We start from the raw sequence: 13287 nt of genomic DNA, 5'->3' as shown, positions 1-13287 counted from the left end.
ACTCGTGAACCGCAAGATCTTGACCTGAGCCAAAGTCGTCCGCTTACCTGACTGAGCCACACAGGCGCCACAAGAACAAACTTCTCTTAAAGTGATCTATTCATATTAATAACTCATCTCCATGAAACCTCAAGACTTCATGACTAAGTACTCAAGGTCAGAATCAAACAACTGCCTTCCTAGAATCTCCTTTTACAGCATTTATCACCACTAAAGAATTCCATCACTAAAATAGATTTCAAGTACCTTAACTTGCAAAGCTATGGCAGCATTATATTAAAGAACTAGAGACTAAGATTTTTAAAAACAGGGGGGATGGGGCACCCGGGTGGCTAGGTCAGTTAAGTGACCAACTCTTGGTTTCGGCTCAGGTCATGATCTCACAGTTCATGAGTTCAAGCCCTGCATCAGGCTTTCCATGGACAGCGTGGTGCCTGCTTGGGATTCTCTCTCTCTGCCCCTCCTCTGCTCCTGCTCTCTCTCTCAAAATAAATAAATAAACTTTAAAAATAAATACAATTCAAAAATAAAATAAAAAAACAGAGAAACTTTGAAAGGATGCTCAAAGAAAATAAGTTGACGCTAAACCATCAACTACTTATCATTTAATGAAAACCAGAATTTTCTCAAATAAGATGTTAACTTTTATGAAGAAAAAAATGTTAACTTTCACTTTAGTAAATCACAAACTCTTGTAATGTGGTTAAGATAAATAGGAAAAAAGGACAAATACAACAGGTCAACTTTTCCAAATGCTGTATTAATTTTCAATGTTTCAAAAGCTCTACTTGTCTAGAATACGTATAGGAAAAAAAAAGGTTAACACAGGGGCACCTGGGTGTCCGACTTCAGCCTCAGGTCATGACCTCACTGTCCGTGAGTTCCAGCCCTGCGTGAGTTCCAGCCCTGCATCGGGGTCTCTGCTGACAGCTCAGAGCCTGAAGCCTGCTTCAGATGGTGTGTCTCCTCCTCTCTCTGCCCCTCCCCCCACTCACAGTGTCTGTCTCTCTCAAAAATAAAATAAAAACATTAAAAAAAAAAAAAAAGCTTAACATAATCTATACACCCAAGTTTACAACCTTTAGTAGCCACTTAAAACAACACACTGATTTCCCATTTTGTACAAGTCACTATAACAGTAAATCACTTATCAAGATGTACTTCAACTTATAATAAAAATCTTACAATCCAAAAACCCTTGATCAGACAAGGAGCTTACAGATATTTTCTGGATTTCTACTCTGACAGGATCTGAAGTTCCTAGAAGAAATATTTTGCTACATACATGCTACTATAATTTGAATATGTCATGATAAAACTTTGATTACTATTAAGTCAATGCTTCTAACAATTTTAAGACAATCACATTACAAGGATCTGATTCTACTTCTGCTATATATCCTAGTTGTGGTAAAATCAGAGAACATACAACAATGATAATAGCAGCTGCCCTATTTCACAAGGTTGTTCTTAGGAACAAGTAAGATACTAATTAAGAGTTCTTTGGAAACTGTTAGGTGCTTTCAAATACAGGACATTAACGATTACTGCAAGCTGATGGAAGCAATGTATTTTTTTCTGTCAATGAAGTTCTTTTAACAGTAAGTTGCCAGAATTAAGTCCAGGATGTCTATTCTAAGACCAGCCTGGAAGATGGATTTCTTCCGCCTGACCTTCAACTTCCCACAAACTCATCCTGTCCTACTTAGTCCACATTACCTCCACCTATCCCACAAACACAAGTTTCTTGTTTCAATTAGGTTTATCCTTCAAATACAACTTTACTTTCTTTTCTGATACTGCTGTGGGCGTTTCTCTGCCTACTCCGAAGTGTAATTCAAATCCCAACTTCTCTATGGTCTTTTCCAACTTAATTAACACATCCTAAACTGGTCTGTAATACTATATGATAAATAAATAAATAATTTCACTTGCAACCTGGCTATAAACACTTAGAAGTTAAAAATCACACAGGTACTACTAACCACATGACATGTTCTTGGTAATTACTAATAGTATTCATTCGTTTTTAAAAAAATATGTTTACAATCTATTATATACAAAGCACTGTGCTGGCAGTGAGGAGACAGCGATGAACATGACAAACAGACCCCCTTGCCTCACGAAGCTACGATTATATAGAGCGTGTTATAGTCTAACATCATAGCCAACAAGTGCTTACAAAGGTCACCTTCATCATTACTAAATTATCCACTTGTCGTGAAAGCAAACAAATCTTTTGAAAAGGTCATCATGCAAAAACAATTCTGGATAACACAGTATACAGTATACATTTCTCCCTCCTACTTACTTATATGGGAAAAAAATTTTCCCGGTTTTAAAACTACAAAACTACTAACTTCTCAATCTAAAATTAGTTCAAAGAAAATTTAGCATTTTCATACTAGTAAGACATTCAACTTTGCAAGTGAAATTATTGGCTCAAATTTTTGGCTCCTCTCTCACTCTGTTTCTCTCTTTCTCAAAAAAATAAACATTGAAAAACAAAAAGAAAACAAAAAGACACTGTGTAGTACATACTATGTGTCAACAGCGGTTAACAATTCTTAACTTATGATTTAGAGGGCATAATTCCTAAATATCCATGGTATTTAGCCAGGTTCTTCTAAGTAAGGAATAGACTTTTTAGTAGTGAGCTTATCAATAAGGGTATGCTCTGATCTAGTCATAAAACTTTTATTAAAATGTATACTAAGGATATATTATCTCAAATCATTTTAAGTAATCTTAGTCCATGATTATAGCTTTAACAAAACATAAATCTTCAGTTATTTTTAAACACAATTTTAAGAAAAAAAAAATCTTGGCAAGTCTAAATTTACATCATTTACTTTAATGAAATGATATTTATGGGAGTTTCTCCCTAAATTTCTTTACCTAACGGTGAGGTTAAAAAGACACAAATTCATGCTTTTCTCCTATAGATATACCACAAACATTGCCCTCAGAAAGTAATTATTGTGAAAAGAACACAATCTCCCATGGCTAAAATCTCCCTAAATCTGTAACAGGAAAATCTTTTCAGAGATGTAAATCAAGATTTAACTCCATTAACTTGAGGATGTGTATTTCAAACAGCATCTATTCGAATCAATGCAATTTCTGAAATGCAGTAATATTCAGACTATGCTTCTATGTATATAGGAAATCAGTGAGGATCTCTTCACAAAAGCAAATTCAGGCTTAATTTTCTTAGTAAGTTATTCACCTGATTACTTATGTCTCTTGCTAAAAAATGAGTATGAACTCAATTTTTTAAGTAAATTGTCTAAATTTATTTTGTTGTGACTAGGGGTTAATCCTAGTTGCTAAACCCTTTGGTCTAAAAGAACACATATAAATAAAATGTATATTCAGATTTTTATATAAAAATATAAAAATAAAATATAAATTTTTTCAATGGATTTATTTCTCATTACAATTTGAATTATTCCCCTCTAAAATAGTGGGTTTAGATTTTGCACCCTTCCCCCAACATTTTTTGATTGTCACTACCGAGGGGTGAAGGGGAATTTTGGATGCTACTGGCATCTAGTGGGTAGAGGCTGGGGATCCTGATAAGTGCCCTACCAATGCACAGGACAGGACTGCACAGTAAGGAATTGTCCCGGCCAAAATGTCAACAGTGCCAAGATTGAGAAATCATGCTCTAAATCCATCCTTAATGCTTCTAATGAAACAATCCTGTCACAGTTTCTACTCATTCCTCAAAAACAAACAGATCCACTGTGGCAATGAAGCTGGCTAAGAAAAACGGAAAGAAAGAAATTGTCCGTTGTGATCTTGGGCAATTTATTTTACCTATCTAAGCCTTGGGATTATCAGCTGTAAAAGGGGCAAATAAATAGCCCATATTTTGTAAAACTTGTGTAGGGATTAAACAAGATAATAAACATAAAGCATTAACAGACCCTAGCACAAATGATACTTATAGTTAATAATTTTCACTTCTGACCTTTACATATGCTCTTTACTCCCTTAGAATGGGAGCAAATTCCCATTTACCTCAAATTCCAGAACAATTTAAAAGACAGATGTTGGCATTCAGGTAATATCTAAACTGTTAAGTTTGTGTCTAAAAACATGAACCTTAAAATCTGTAAGAACTGAAAATATTCATAATGCAAAGTATAGGTTAAAGAGGCATCCCAATGATGTAACAACATATATAAAATTCATTCATACTATAGTAAAGTCAATGGTAAAAAAAAAAAAAAAAAAACTGCTAAACATACTTGAAAACAAAATGAACATAAATCATTTCAGGTATCTCCTGAAATAAAATATGACTGTTAAAGTCCATTTTTCAAATCATTTATTACTGATTAAAAAATATTCCAGACGGAGTACTTCAAGTAGAATTTGTGTGAGGAACTGAGAAAACTAAAACAATGTAAACTTTAGAGAACGGAAGCCCCAACACAAGCACCAATCAAAAACAGTGCAAAACTATGCAAAACTCTCACACCTCAATTGTGAATTCTGAGTTGGTTTTAAAATACTTGCAGGTAAAGCAAAAACAAAAATGGGAAATTAATTCCAGGTATTTCATAAGAACTGAATGACCAATAAATATTCAGCCTGTTTTTAGTTAAGCAAACTATCAGATTAGTGCCAAACATCTTGTCCAAATACCGAACTGTCTAAGATCTTACATGACACAATTTTCTTTTCATTCAGACAAGTAAATGTCATTCAGCAACTCAAAGTATTAACATAATAATAGCTTAATTTCCCTTTTGGGGTACAAGAAAGGGGACGGGGGCATAAGTAAAAAAAAAAAAGGGGGGGGGGGGCAAATCCCTACCTGAACCAACTGGAGACGAGCCAACACTAAGACTTTGTAAACTTCCATTCCTGAGCAAGGTAGGAGATTTCTGAAGACTAGAGCTGGTTACACTTCCTGCAGCTGATGCTACCGATGATGTTGGTGAAGCAGAAGAAACTGAGAGATGAGAAACATTCTCTTGATTTTTGTTTCCTTTAGGTCTACCAGGCCCATGCTTACTTTGTTTACTTCCTTTTCTTTTCTTTTCCTTTACAGTTTCTTCTTCTATGCCAGAAGTTTGAGCCCGTTTATATCCTGCTGTAGGAAGGCTGGAATTACCCAAATCTCCAGGTGAATTTTCAAAGCTTTTAGGCTGTGAAATAACAGCTGAGGTCGAAGGGAGACCCATTATGGAACTAAAACTATTTACCCCCCCTTCCTGGCTTCCAGACTCTCCTTTATGTACATCTTTGGTTGATGATGACTGTTGGGAGTGAGTATAACTGTCATTACGCAGATCTGAGTCTGTAAAGCTCAAGAAATCCTGGGGAGACTGTACTGAACTTCCCGAAGATGATTTTACACTGCCTGGAGTTCCTGAAAAACTGCCTGTAGTAAAATAAAAAAGGGGGGGGGGGATAGGAAAAGAAAAAAATTGGATGCAAAAGTTCCCATGAGCAATAGAAATGATACAATCATCAAAAAGAGATGGAGAAGAAAAAACTAACTATAAAACTTAGGACAACACTATGTAACAAAGTAGAGTTTAAAAAAGGTGATTATGAAATCAAGTTTATCTATAAAACTTTCTTTAAAAAATATGTCATTTCATAGTTATTAAACTGAGTATTAACTCTTAAATTGTAAGCTATTACTTCTACAGTGACCAAGACAAAAGATGTGCTTTATTCGACCTACCTTTTGCTATGGCAACATTCCTCAGTGTTTCCCCAAATACCTGTGTATGCTGGAGGAAGGACTGAAGAACAGCAATTCTCAAAGAGAGTTTGACAAGACTACTACTGTTAATCTGAATAACTGGGAGAACTTCCTCTTTTTCAATTACTGAAGATTTAAATGTTCCCAACACACACCCAGAACCAAAAGACGTGGCTTAGATTTTAAGTTCCGAGTTTTAACTTCAAGACAGTGTTAGTGAGTATTGCCATTCAGTTAATCTACCCCACCAAAACATGGATTTGATAAAATAATAATGATCACATGGAACCCTAATCTATGTACCTTACATTCTCCCAGTCCACTTCCTCTGCAGCTGCATAAAGAAATCAGCCACTAACACTGTGCGATTGCTTTTATGAAAGTAAAATCATAAGAGAGGCACCCTAAGGAATCCCTTTCACAACTGCTTTTTCTCTCCTCACTCTTTAAAGAACATTAGTAGCCCACTATGCCACTGTAAGATAAAGGTTCTTAGTTACTTGGCAGAAAAACAATATGGCTGGGATGAAACAATAGTTTGGTCCACCATCCCAATTCACCAAACTGTCTCTAGGCTCACCAGACTCAGTTGTGACCACACATCTAATACGTTTCATAAAACTTACACTGTATCATATTTTAATTAATGTCTTAAAAACAAAAGCTCAAAATAAAGTGTTGCATCAGAATGGAAGGGAAATTTCAAGCTAAGGGTTAAATTTTATTGCAGAGCACATTAAAATATAATCACACATAAATCCACCTAAATATTTACAACAGTATTTTCCCCCACACACAAGAAAGAATTTCTTTTTAACTAAAGTTTCAAGGTTTTGAATTTTAAATCTTAAGCTCTTCTGAAATGGCTTATAAAGGAAGAACATTAATAGGTCTAAAATTTAACTCTTTGAAGAGAATATCCATTTTATTCACTTACAAAATTATTTGTACCTATGTGAGCATTTTCAAGTTATATCTGTATAGAAAAACATACATATTAAGAAGCCATTTACATTACATCAATCATTTAAGGATAACTAATTTGCCACTTAATTAGCAACTATAAAGAAATTCTTTATTATCCATTCTGATCTGTCACCATCTGTCTTTTTTCCACACATTTTTGTTTTTACAGCTGGTGTTAAAAGCTCACTACAGTGTAGCAAATACTTTCAAACATTTAGTATATGCAATACTTTAACATATATTTTCTAAAATTCACATATTGCCCACAATGAAAAAAATAAAACCAAGCATCTTAAATACCCTATCTTTAAATTTCAACTTTTAAAACTTTTATTGAATATTACCTCAGATATGAAAACATAACATCATTCTACCATGTCTCAACAGAGGCAGGAAAAGACTCTTCAACATTATAAACTTCAAGAAAATGAGGTGTTTCTTTTCTAAATGGATTAGTACTTCAAAGATTAAAAACCAAAAAATGCAATTTTTAACAGTGGAAAATAAGGTCTTAATTATAGAAAAGAGATAACTGAATTCGCTAATATCACATTCAAAATGTAAATAGTTACATTAAAAATAATTAAGGTTTTACTACTTATTTCCCACAGTGGAATAAAAATAACAACAAATATAAAGTAAATGTATTAAACTAAAACAGCAGGTTTGGCATTTTATTTCTTTTTCTACTTGTCTGATTTTTTTTGTAATATAAGGCAAAAATTAAAAAAAAAAAAATCTAGGACTTGAAAATCCTGAAGCCCAAAATAATTTACTTTAAAATATATAAACTTTTTAATGAAAGATCAGCACTTAGCCGTCTCTCTACATATTCAAATTTTTATTAACAGCAAAAGCTGAAAGTAAAGAAAAAGACAACTTGTCCCCTCTCGTTTATTCCTAGGGGGCAAAAAACTGGGGGAAGGAGGTATATATATTGTACACTTCACTAATACATTTATCTCCAACAGTTTTTAACATTTATATTTCTCAAAATATTTATGTTCAAGTTAAAAATTAACACAAAATAGGGGCGCCTGGGTCACTCAGTCACTTAGGCATCCAACTTCATCTCAGGTCATGATCTCATTGCTCATGGGTTCGAGCCCCGCGCTGGGCTCTGTGCTGACAGCGCAGAGCCTGGAGCCTGCTTCGGATTCTGTGTCTCCCTCTCTCTCTGCCCCTCCCCTGCTTGCGCGCGTGCGCGCCTTCTCTCTCTCTCAAAAATAAACAAACATTAAAAAAAAATTCTTAAAGATTAACACAAGATAAAAACCTAGAACATAGGGTTAATGGATTGTAAAGTTTAGCTGCGTTATTCTGTTCTCCATAAAATAGGGTTATCGTATAGAATACAGCATGCCCAGTTAATTTTGAATTTTAGTTAAGGAACAGATTATTTTTTCAGTATAAATATTTTCCATGCATTTCTTTGAGACATACTGAAAAATAATGTTGTTAAACTAAAATTCAAAATTAAATGGGCATCTTGTTATAGTAGCCTTACTAAAAGAATATGTAAACTTAGCAAAATTCTACTTTAAACTTCAAACTTTATAATAAATGCATTAATAATCAACAGCTATTATTTTCTGAGAACTATTTAGATTCCCTACAAATTACGCAGTATTTGTTTATTTACTAAAAATATATGCTTTAACTATTCTAGTGTTTAATTAGGAAAGATAAATGATAACAATTTATTAAAAACAAAGACTGTTCTATAGAGCAGAAAGGAAAACTCCAGCTTTTATTCTTTTTTCTCCCCAAACTTAAACTTTATTCCACATCTATTTAAACATTAAAATTTACAATTCAGCTTTGGAAGCACATGTCATAACATAAAAGGTCCCAGAAACATTTTAACAAGGAAGACTAGTCTTAAGTAATCTCACTACAGCAACTATTCGTAAAATAATCTCCAATTATCCATTAGTTATAAAGAAAAAATAAATTATTTTACAAAACTTAACTGCTACTGATCATCGCAAGAACAATTATGTTAACTAAAACATCATAATTAATACCTTGCTGGAAAGGACTAGCTGCTGACACAGTCGTTCCTGGATTTCGGCCACCAGGCTTTCTTCCCCTTTGACCTGAGCTGTGAGCTGAAGATTTCTTCCCTTTTCCCTCTGACCCTCTAGCCTCTGAAACATCTTTTCCACTAGTTGTGTGCGCAGAGACTTCCTGGAAGTTTGCATTTGTAAATCGAGCTGCAGTATCTTCCAAACGCTTCAATGATCCAGATATAGAGTTGCTGCTAGTGCTTGTATAAGTCTAACATTTTGATTGAGAAAGGAAGTTGAAAGAAAAAAAGAGCGGATTAGATTTTAGCTATAGGTGGGCGGAGGGGGAGGCATATTAATAATAATAAATAATTGTTCAGCTTCTAAGATAAACATATTAAAGTTTCAGTTATAAAGTAAGTGAGACCACCTAAGAAAATCACATGAAAACAATTATTTTAGTCTATTGCAAATATTTATACATTGCAACAATAAGTTAAAGTACATATTAGTTATAGTTCTTCAGCAACACAGTTTTAGTATTGAAGGTACTTGCTTCTCAAGCAACACAATTTTCAATAAGAAAAAACTACTTCCTAGTCATGAAATTACCATCAGCTTTAACGTTCAGCACAAAGGCAACAATGAGCGAGAAATAAAGTGCTACAAATTCATTAGAGGAGTAGATCCATGAGATTATAAGGCTTCAGCACAGGTCAGAGCAAGAATCTTTAATTCAGGTGAAGGCTACCTTCCAAAACAGAAAGATTAAAGCCTTTAAAACAAACCATTTCTTCCAAGTATTAAGATGAAGGAACTGTTATACTTTGCAGTTAAGATTTTTAAAAATTAAAAGTATTGGGGCGCCTGGGTAGCTTAGTCAGTGAAGCGTCCAACTCTTAATTTTAGCTCAGGTCATGATCTCAAGGTCATAGGAATGTGCCTGGCATGGGGTTCTGCACTGAGCATGGAGCCTACTTGGGATTCTTTCTCTCCATCTCTCTGTCCCTCCTCCCCACCTCCCCGAAAATAAACATTTAAAAAAAAATTGAAAGAAAGTATTATATACCCTAAAACGGATCTGTAATCACCCCCATGATCTAGATATGTTTAGGAAAAATACAAAATAAAGACCTGTCTAAACAATTAGTTTCCAATCATTTCCAATTAGTTTAACAATCATTTTTAAGACAAGGTATATGCAAATAATAGTAAATTAAATGACTATGAAAGGTGAGAATGTGTTCTAACAGACGTATATTAATCAACATGCTTCAAACTAAAAGGTCTGGGGTGCCTGGGTGGCTAAGTCCGTTGAGCATCCAACTCTTGATTTCAGGCCAAGTCATGAGCTCACAGTTCACAGGATCAAGCCCCACGTCAGGCTCTACACTGACAGCATAGAGCCTACTTGGGATTCTCACCCCACACCTGCTCCTCCCCTGCTCATGCTCTAACAAAATAAATAAATAAACACTAAAAAAGAAAAAAAGAAGTATAAGGTTTGTAAGTCCAATGGGTCAGGATTTTTGTTGTCCCTGTTTACGTTCACTAAATGCCTGAAAGACAAACAGCCCTAAATTTCTGCTGAATAAATAAATGAATAAATATTTTTCTGAATCATCTATCTAAAATCTCTGATGTAGGGGCGCCTGGGTCAGGTAAGCATCTGACTTTGGCTCAGGTCATGATCTCACAGTTCGTGTGTTAGAGCCCCCGCATCGGGCTCTGTGCTGACAGCCCAGAGCGTGGATCCTGCTTCAGATTCCGTGTCTCCCTCTCTCTCTGCCCCTCCTCTGCATACTCGCTCGCTTGCGTGCGCTCTCTCTCTCTCTCAAAAATAAACAAACATGAAATAAATTTAAAAAAATAAAATCTCTGCTGTAATACAAACCACTCAATACAAACCATCAGATAAATGTGAAAAACAAGAAAGAGATGCTAAAATCAGGTGTCAAAATAGTCGGCATTTGTAGCAAAATCAACGTTCAAAATGCAGAAAGAAAGAAGACTTCAAATGCTCCGCAAATCAAACATTCTTCACTACTACTTGTCTGCTACTTGGTCTTGATACTGTCCTCACTCCACATCATCACACTGTCAAACAGATTTTCATCAAGTACAAGAGACGTTATCTCATAAAAACAAACCAATCACTATTCTAATAACAGAGACTCCACAAATGAGAAAGAAAGGTCCCAGAGTAAGTTTTAGGAGAAAGCCAATCATGTTTAGGCTGATTAAACTTCATGGATTGCTTTATGTCCAACTTCGGCTCAGGTCAAGATCTCACGGTCCGTGCATCTGAGCCCCGCGTCAGGCTCTGTGCTGGCAGCGAGGAGCCTGCTTGGGATGCTTTCTCTCTCCACCCTTCTCCTGCTTGCACACTCTCAAAATAAATAAACAAACTTTAAAAGGTGGGGGGGAGGGCTAGGTGGCTCAGTTGGTCAAGCATGTGACTGCAGCTCAGATCACAATCTCATGGTCAATGAGTTCAAACCCCGCATCTGGCTCTGTGCTGCCAGTGCGGAGCCTGTTTGGGATTCTCTCTCTACCCATCCCCCCGACCCGCCCCTCTCCTGCTTGCATACTCTCTCTCAAAATAAATAAATAAACTTACAAAAACAAACTTCATGGATTACTTTAGAAACATGAATGTTTCCATGCTGGGCAGGGTCACTTTGGGAACCACCTACTTTACTTTTCAAATACTTTTTTCTAATAACGAGTTGAGGTTCTCCATCCCATTCACATACAAGCCTAATGAAGTTTAAAAGTCATCTAAAGAAAACGCAGTGATGTTCTTCATTCATGTCCTTTGACCATGTACCAAATAAGCAAAGAAGAAAAAACTGGGTGGAGAACCAAACACAAAAATATACTATTTCCACATACCAACCTAAACTAGCGTTGGTCAATTTTCCCACTCATTTAATAGAATATCCTTGCTTACCCTTGAAGTATACATATGTCCATAAACCCAATGAAAATATGCCACATGGAAGAAAAGGTATTACAAAGAAAGCAATGAATACAAATTAAGCAAATTTCACTGACAAAAGTCATACTAAACAAAATCGTAACATTTCTTTTTAAACGTTTTTTTTATTATTGAGAGACAGACAGAGACAGAGCATGAGCATGAGCATGAGCATGAGCATGAGCATAGGAGGGGCAAAGAGAGGGAGAGACACAGAATCTGAAGCAGGCTCCAGGCTCTGAGCAGCCAGCACAGAGCCCGACCCGGGGCTTGAACTCACAGAGCACGAGATCATGACCTGAGCCGAAGTCAAATGCCTAACTGACTGAAGGCGCTCTCATAACATTTTCTTTTTTAAAAAGTCATTTCTAAGGTTTAAAAATTATCAAAGATTTAAGAAAATTTTTAGTTATTATATATTTTTGAGAGAGAGTGCATGTGAGCAGGGTAGGGACAGACAGAGTGAGACAGAGAATCCAAGTAGGCTCCATGCTGTCACAGTGCAAAGCCCAACGTGGGGCTCAAATCCAGGAACTGTGAGATCATGACCTGAGCCAAAGTTGGATGCTCAACCAACTGAGCCACCCAGGTGCCCCCCGAAATATCAGATGTTTTAACAAGAAAAATATAAAACTTTAGCTGAAGATTCTAACAGCTCTTTTTAAAAATTACACATAACAAGAGGGAAAAATCTGTATGATTTTACTCAAAAAGAGATCTCCACCTTAACTCCACCTTTCTAAGTTAATTCAAGAGTATCTGTTCCAGGGGCACCTGGGTGGCTCAGCTGGTTAAGCATCCAACTTTAGCTCAGGTCATGATCTCACAGTTTGCGAGTTTGAGCCCCGTGTCAGGTTCTTAGAAGACACCTCAAGGCCTGGAGCCTGCTTTGGATTCTGTGTCTCCCTCTCTCTCTCTGCCCCTCTCCTGCTTGTGCTCTCTCTCAAAAACAAACATTTAAAAAAATTTTTTTAGGGGCGCCTGGGTGGCTCAGTCGGTTAAGCATCTGACTTCAGCTCAGGTCACGATCTCGCGGTCCGTGAGTTCGAGCCCCGCGTCGGGCTCTGGGCTGATGGCTCGGAGCCTGGAGCCTGCTTCCGATTCTGTGTCTCCCTCTCTCTCTGCCCCTCCCCTGTTCATGCTCTGTCTGTCTCTGTCCCAAAAATAAATAAACGTTAAAAAAAAAAAAAATTTTTTTTTAATTTTTTAATTAAAAAAAAAAAGGCATATCTGTTCCATAATACACAGTTTAAATAATATGGAATGGTGGAATTCCATTACAAATACACAATCTAATCAAAATCAAGAAGTGGAAAAGAAGTAAGAGAGGGCAGTGGGGAGGAGCTGAGACACAAGGAGTAACCTAATGCCACAAATCTACTCTTTCCTTAGTTTCTCAACCTAAATAACTCTCGTTGCATGAGCATCTCACTGCTGAGAGCAATTCTAGTGCTTAAAAATACACATCTTCCATGTAAATTAACCCACAAAATACAAACGACTTCATTTGGAACTTGACTGAATAAAATATGGTCTTTTTTTTTCCCCTTTTCCACTGGAGATAAAACTGCATATTTGGTCTTATTGAGAGTCTCTAAGGAAAG

The 13287-nt window shown here is 36.0% G+C and overlaps 1 protein-coding gene across 13 annotated transcripts in view; it reads right to left on the bottom strand.

Annotated features, from left to right (window-relative positions):
* MLLT10 (MLLT10 histone lysine methyltransferase DOT1L cofactor) overlaps nt 1–13287 on the bottom strand; it is a 234949-nt gene that overhangs the window by 63843 nt on the left and 157819 nt on the right. For 11 of the 13 annotated variants that reach the window (XR_006219669.1, XM_042991194.1, XM_042991193.1 and 8 more), the window contains 2 exons: nt 8722–8974; nt 4829–5398 (listed from right to left, as the gene is read on the bottom strand). Coding sequence is in view for 12 of the 13 variants with exons in the window: in XM_042991194.1 (XP_042847128.1) it covers nt 4829–5398; nt 8722–8974 (823 nt within the window). In the remaining variant the exon portion in view is untranslated. The remainder of the gene's footprint in view (nt 1–4828; nt 5399–8721; nt 8975–13287) is intronic. The other 2 variants (XM_042991202.1, XM_042991203.1) reach the window with 2 other exon arrangements.

This window comes from Panthera tigris, chromosome B4 (assembly GCF_018350195.1).
Source record: "Panthera tigris isolate Pti1 chromosome B4, P.tigris_Pti1_mat1.1, whole genome shotgun sequence".
NCBI lineage: Eukaryota > Metazoa > Chordata > Mammalia > Carnivora > Felidae > Panthera > Panthera tigris.
This window is presented reverse-complemented; position numbering and strand designations above follow the sequence as displayed.